The 7,333-nt window shown below is 43.4% G+C and overlaps 1 protein-coding gene and 1 long non-coding RNA gene across 2 annotated transcripts in view; both read left to right on the forward strand.

Moving 5' to 3' along the window:
* Positions 1 to 1,482, forward strand: part of LOC126989746 (uncharacterized) — a 16,926-nt gene extending 15,444 nt beyond the window's left edge. The window contains exon 4 of the long non-coding RNA XR_007743664.1: positions 1,120 to 1,482. This is a non-coding gene — a long non-coding RNA (uncharacterized LOC126989746). The remainder of the gene's footprint in view (positions 1 to 1,119) is intronic.
* Positions 1,483 to 1,853: 371 nt separating this feature from the next.
* LOC126989745 (achaete-scute complex protein T5-like) lies at positions 1,854 to 6,009 on the forward strand. Its single transcript, XM_050848358.1, is given in 3 exon segments — positions 1,854 to 1,898; positions 4,340 to 4,647; positions 4,818 to 6,009. Coding segments are annotated over 3 exon segments (591 nt in total). The 3' UTR covers positions 5,056 to 6,009.
* The last annotated feature ends 1,324 nt before the right edge of the window (positions 6,010 to 7,333 follow it).

A 7,333-nucleotide genomic window follows, 5' to 3' on the forward strand; every position in this document is an offset into this window, starting at 1 on the left:
CAGAATAATGAATCAGAGTGCTGAGAGAAAGACAACCCTAAAAAAAAATTTTAAAAAAACTTCGTAATTTACTACATAAGCAAGAAGACCAGTCATTTAATTAATCCATCGCCTGATGGATTCACAGGTATAAATAAAATATCATCAAGCATAAAATAGCCTGAAAGGAAATTATTATCAAGACCATTTATAAATATTCCTATTAGTTATATTGTTATTATTATTATTGTTATTATTATTATTATTATTATTATTATTATTATTATTATTATTATTATTATTATTATTATTATATTTGTTAGTGCTAATATTATTATTTTATTAGTGTTATAGCTGTTATATTATTATTATTTATTATTATTATTATTATTATTATTATTATTATTATTATTATTATTATTATTATTATTATTATTATTACTACTATTATTATTGTGAGTAGTAGCAATAGTAGTAGTAGTAGTAGTAGTAGTAGTAGTAGTATTGATTATACCCCAGCCAGTACTCGAACCACAGGCCGCCCGCCGTCACCCCCGTGTGTGTGTGTGTGTGTGTGTGTGTGCGTGTGTTTGGGGGGCCAGTTCTAGGACTGCAATTTCCCCAATAAACCGAGTTATCATTATTATCATTATTGTTATTATTACTTTCTCTCTCTCTCACCCACACCCACCCACACCCACACCAACACACACACACACACACACACACACACACACACACACACACACACACACACACACACACACACGGGCCAGTAAGTCGGTCCACAAAGCTCTTTATTTCCCCAGTGAATGCTCCCTCAAAGGTCCTGGCCGAGCCACTAATGTTGAACAATACAAACTTTCCCACACTCCTCATCCCCACGCATTATGATCCTGCCAATGAACCCGAAAAACACTCTCCTTTCTTCACACTATTGCACACCTTACACTTACTCCTCCTGCCCTCCCCAACCTCCACGCGTGCCACCATAGCTTGCACGTGTAGCCTTGCTGGATTTGACCAGACTGCTTAAAAAATAATATCATGCTTAGCAAGGTGGCAAGTAATAGTATGCCGGTTTTTCCTACTTATATAGTTATTAGTTTTCCCATTATCATTTCCCTTGATTGCCCTCAGTTACGACAACCGTCCGGGGCGGCTAGCAGGCCCCGAGCAGCGCCACACCCTCAAGAATCGCCTACTGGAGGGTCGGGCCACCTTCCGCCCCGGCCAGGTGCCCGCGCTGCACATCCGACCCGTGCTGGCCGCGGACCAGGCCAACTACACCTGCCGCGTCGACTTCCGCATAGGTGAGCTATGTGCCAATAGTAGTAGTGGTAGGAGTAGTGGTGGTGGTAGTAGTAGTAGTAGTAGTAGTAGTAGTAGTAATAGTGGTAGTAGTAGTAGTAGTAGTAGTAGTGCTGTGATTAGCTCCTTTGTTTTGTGTTATAAGTTAGATTCTACAGCCGATACAGCCTTGGATTGCATACCTTCGTATGCGTGAACATGCAGTGAACGTAACGAAATATAGTGCAATTTGGTGCCAGTGACGATGCAGGTGTTAATTACGAATTACTGCTGGTTGACAGAGGCCGTGTGCTGCCCGGCAGTTTGAAAAACACTGGTGTAACGATACATATTGGGTCAGTGGTTACGGAAGAAGGCACACGTCCCTTCGTTGCTCGTGCGCGACTCGCGACTCTGTGGCGGACGGCCGGAAGGTGGAAAATTGGAAGGCAGAGCTGAGGGAAAGAGGGAGAGAGGGGAAGGGAGGGAAAGAGGGAGAGAGGGGAATGGAGGGAGAGGGGGGGAGTAGGAGTGGGAGTTGGATGGGTCGGGAACGTGGAGATGGGAGAGGGAGAGGAAGAAGAATGTCTAGACGAAACGCCCAATAGAGAGAAACAAGAGTAAAGCAGGTAGCAGTATTCTTCTTAGTCATTATGATTAATCTGAGAAAAACTTTACCCTTTTTACCATTAATATTGATTTTATTTGATATATATTTGGTAAATTCATCACCTTCTTTGATGTTTGATTGGTCTGATTTTAACAACTGCCTGGCCTTGGCCACAATCACATTTTTGTGTTTTACTACCTGTTTAGAACTTCTACAAGATTAGTGGCTGCGAATATTAGTTTCATACTTTTGAAGATCTTTGAGAGCATGAACACATAACTGCCGTACCTCCTGTCAACACGATATGGTATTAATCTAATCCCACTAAATCAAATAACACGGGACTAAGCATCTCCTTCCGCACGACGGCCCGTACCGTCCCCTGAAGGTCGCCTCCTCCCTCCCTCCCCGGCTCAGTACTATAAACCTTGTGTTCAGGGACCCATAGTGGTGCTGCCGCCGCCCCTCCTCCATCTGGCCTGCCGGGGAGCAACAGTTCTCAGCGGGTATCGATCGCCGCCTCGCCGCAGCTGCCCGTCAGGGGTGAGAGCCTCGCTCCCCGCCAGCCCCGCCACACTCTCCCTTATCTCCTCTTGTCGGGATTATCGGATCCACTTACCCAGCGTTATCGGATAGAGAGAAAGGTTTACTCACGCTATTGGCTAATGAATTACCGCTTTGTTAATTAATTGTCTCTCTGAACACTAGGAATTTTGTCATGTATTTGTTTTTGTGATGAGTCGGACTCATGGTGAAATAAGACGATGTTTTGAATCAGTTAATGGGTAAAACCAGTTTTGCTAATAAGATGGCATTAAAATGTCATACTTAGAAGTTAATGATTATTTCAGTAAACTAATGTGATCAGTCAGGATCGTAGCACAATATTTTACATAGTCAGTTAACTTACAGCGGTTGAATTATTAATAGACATTGCAAAGTTAAAATTAATCTGCGTCAGAAAGAATGATTGGGAAACGAGTTCAATATGTAGAGCAACTTTTTATCTGCATCACAATATAAATGTTTGCAGTCGAGTAAAATATTAGCTCCATGATTGGTTCTATTATTGTGAGGTCCCCAGGGCGCCGAGGTGATATATCAGCCCCCCAGCTTGATATCAGCTCTTTCGCCAAGTCATTATGGATAAGCACTGGGAGAGCAACGTTCATTACCACGCACCAAATAACGAGTCAAAATAAACATTACGAGAGGACATTCATCAATAGCGCGCTCGTCTTCGCTAAGTATTGCGGATATCAGACGTTTCTTCTACGCCGTGTTACAATGTTCTCAGTGGTGCGATCAAACGTAAGACAAATCTGATTATTCTCCTAAGTAAGTTACTTATTATAGGTACGAGCTTCCCACGCACTGACATTGGAAGAAGCGACAGCCCAATATTCAAGGAACTTATCTCGTACAATGACATCTCTTTATTCGGTCGAGTTTGTGCTTTGTCAACCTTCTCTTCCTCCTCTTCTCTTTTAAAAAACTTTGCTCGCGAATCTTTGTATTTGCCTCCTTGTCTTTCAGTCAGTCGTCAGATTTTTTTTTTTTTTTGTTCTACGTTTTCCCCTCACTGTCTGTCTCTTTTATTGTCTTGGTCTGCCTGTCCGTGTCTGTCTGTTTGTATGTATGTATGTATGTATCTCTCTCTCTCTCTCTCTCTCTCTCTCTCTCTCTCTCTCTCTCTCTCTCTCTCTCTCTCTCTCTCTCTCTCTCTCTCTCTCTCTCTCTCTCTCTCTCTCTCTCTCTCTCTCTCTCTCTCTCTCTCTCTCTCGATTTATTATTTACAACTGCTTCCCAGTCTGCCCTTCTATCAGTCTATCTGTCTGTCTTGCAGCTGCTTCCCTTTTACGTTCTTTTTTACTTCCTATATACTTTGACCTTCTTGCCTTACGTTATTTACATTTATTGCATAACGCTTCCTGTCTCTCGCTCCTTTCTTCCCTTAATTTTTTTTTTCAACGGCTCAATTATGTGTGACTAATGATCATTGCATCAGAATCCTTTTTTTTACTTCCTTCCTCAAATATCAGTAACTTTCTTTCTGGTTCCGGCCTTCCCTCTTTGCAGTCCGTCTCTTCAATCCCGCCGCGGAAGAATGTCAAGGCTGTGCTGAACAAAGGGCCGGGAAGGTTGTCCTGTTTTCTGTTCCTCGCTCCTCTGTTACTTCTGCGATACAGCACATCATCAGCCCATTTTTCTCCTTGTGTTATACCGTCAGTGTAATGTTCTCGTGTATGTTATTTCATTTAATATTGGAGAACGATTTCGATGAGTATATCTGAACGCCACATTAAATCTACAAAAACGAGCAAGATCGAAAGCGTTTTCATCAATATTAAATCCTAGGAAGTTGTCAAAATTTATTTATCTTAATCAGATTCAGTCGTAGTACTGGTGGTGATTAGGTTCGTGTGCAACAAAACATATATCTTATTTTCTCTTATTCAGGTGTCTCAAGGCTTTGCCCTGCTGAGACAACACGTTCCTCAGGCTGCAAGGAAAAAGAAAATGAGCAAGGTGGAAACTTTGCGCTGTGCCGTCGACTACATTCGGGGGCTGCAGCTGCTGCTGGACAGTGACCCCCCCACCCAGATCTCAGGACCACCCCCGGCCGCCGCCATCCACAGCTTCCACCACCACCAGCAGCTGCAGCAACAACAAAACCAGGTGTTTCTACAGCCTCCACACGCCATAGAGCCGCATATCCTGAAACTTCCAGTGGCTGACGAGACCTTCCAGTCTCCCGTATCCCTCAGGTACGCGAGTCACCGGCCAAGGGCTGGTCGGGTTTCCGGTTGGTTTCGATATTGATCTGCCGCCAAGGTCACGGGAGGAGTGAGCCGTGCTTGGACAAAGATTTGAAAGTATTGTAGGAAAAATATCCTCGAGTGTTTTGTGTTGCTGATGGCCGCGGTCTCCCACACAGGTATGACAGCGTCACCGGAACCTTCTTTAGGACGTCACCCAGCGACTCCGAGGGCAGCCCGTCTCCAGCGCACCCTTTCCTCCAAGACAAGCACCCTTCCGCAGCCCACACCACGCCCACCTCGTCCCTGGGCTTGGGCGCCATAAAGACGGAAAGCATCGAGAGCAGGTCCTATGGGAAGGAGGAGCAGGATCTCCTGGAGGCGCTGGCGTGGTGGCAGCACAACATCCATCAATAGTGGAGGAGTCGTGAAGGGGGATGCTGCAGGGCGGGGCTGTGAGGCAGGGAGTAGACAGGAGACAGGAGTCATTGCTTGATGATAAACATGACACTTAACATGCATGAATATTACGGTATACTATTTATACTCTACATTTTTTAAACGAACATTTATGCATTTTATTTTTATTTTATCGATAATTACATTGCATCGTCACGATGTATACTCATGCCACTAGGACAGACCTCTGAAACAGCTACAGGCAACTTGAGTCATTCACTTTGGATAGGTCACTCAGCGACCTGATTAATTCAAACTAAAAGTCTTCAAAGTTACCCGTTGTAGCGTTCAGTGTCCCTTTGATGTTCTCGTTGTTCTCCTCAGACCCGCTTTGAGCTTCCTCTGGGTAAGTCTTAGGGTTCTTCAGTTTCTCTCCTATCCCTCAGTCGCTGCCTCTTCCTTAACAGGTCGCTATTCTAGTCCAGGCTGTGTGTGTTGGTCTGTGTATATCAAGTCGCGCACGAATAGCAAACGTAGGAATCAACAATTTGTACATTTGCTTCCCTTCCAAAACAAACTTACTATCCACACAGGCTGCTTCACACATATTCTATGATATTTATTGACCTACAAAATGTACATATGGAACGCCCATCACTTGAGGCAGATTCTATCCTGTATACATATTTAGTGATAGATAGCCGTAGTCGGTATGATGAGAGCGGTGTAAATACGTTATTACAGTGAGTTTCCTACAACTTATCTAACAGCTGCATCATCACCGACGGAATGTTTGCACAGTAAATGGATTTATTCTCATTGTTTTCTCTTTTTCTTAACCTCCAAGATTGTAAGAAACGTGATTAGAATGGGAAAGATACATGTTTGTTCCTCGTTTATTAGAGTTTTAATGTGCTTATTTATATGACGTAGGAGTATGTTTGAAATGCTGAAGTTCCAAACACCTAACAATGCAGCATTTCTTACTATCTAACTATCTAATTTACCTCTCTTTTGGCCACTCGTTCTCTTTCTTTATAGGAGCAGCGTGTAAGCGGACTTTAACGCTTCTTGTTTTGTTTTTTGCCCTTGAGCTGCCTGCCTTGCTGTTAAAAAAAAAGGCCAAATGTCACAATCTCGTTTTTTTTTTTTTTTTTTTCCTTTAACACTTAATATAGACTTAACATTTTTCTGCATGTGTAACAGATGTCCTTTGTGTCGAGTGTGTCAGCGCCACCAAACACCAGAAGACAAAGCATGCTGTTTGCGTCCTGTTGTAAAGTAAAATGCGCAGCCGTGAACTTGTGTGGCTTGTTAGCGCCGGGAAGCTGCCAGATGAAGCTGATAACGTCTTCATAATGTAACAAGGCAATAGTATATCTGTGTGCGTGTGTGTGTGTGTGTGTGTGTGAGTAGGTAGGTAGATGAGTGGTTTAAGGCGGCCCAAGGAGGAACAATCTGCAGTCAAACGCGTTGCCTCTTAAATCTAGTCATGAAACCTCAAGATTTGTAATTGTGTTTAGACGCTCAGCAAAGCCTCTTGCCGCTTATACTTACTGAGATTATGTTTTCGGTGTTGTTTTTTTCTCTAACTCTTCCTCCTCCTCCTCTTCCTCCAACTCCTCTTCCTCCTCCTCCTCCTCCTCCTCATTTTCCCTATTAAGCGGGTAAATTATCCCCCACAAGTTTTCTTTACTTGCTGATGCCGTTCGCCGAGAAAAAAAGTTAAATTACTTTTCTATAAAAAAATTGAGAAAAAAATAGCAAGCGAAACCTAAAAAGTGAACCTACCGCTTCTAAAAGTAATCCTTAATTTATTTTTTCGCAGATTTATCTTACCTGCATCCTGAACAACGCTGGCATAAAGGCGATCATGAGGCGGAAATATTTCTCGAGAATTTTACCCAAGATAAGATTCTGGTCTGTGGTGTGACAGGAATTTCCGGAAGAACATGTGTTTTTTTCCTTTAACCTTTTTTTTAAGGCACAAATAACTAGGCAAGGAGGAGAGCCTCAGAGCTAAGCTGATCGCGGCGAGTAACGGCAGTGGTGCAGTCAGGTAGCCTGGCCGAGGATTCTTGCCCCTGCGACGCTCCTTCATCTGAGCGAGGGATAGCAACCTCAAATGGTTTTCTGATAGGAAGCCAAAAACTTCTAGTTAAGACATGCATGTCGCATATCGCGCGACCACATGTCCCGGGGCAACCAGAGGGTGGCCAGCCACTGACGAAAAAGCGACATGCCGACAGTATACGCCCAGATGAATTTGTGTGTGTATATATATATATATATATAT

The sequence above is a fragment of the Eriocheir sinensis genome, unplaced genomic scaffold (assembly GCF_024679095.1).
Source record: "Eriocheir sinensis breed Jianghai 21 unplaced genomic scaffold, ASM2467909v1 Scaffold1285, whole genome shotgun sequence".
In the NCBI taxonomy this organism is placed as follows: domain Eukaryota; kingdom Metazoa; phylum Arthropoda; class Malacostraca; order Decapoda; family Varunidae; genus Eriocheir; species Eriocheir sinensis.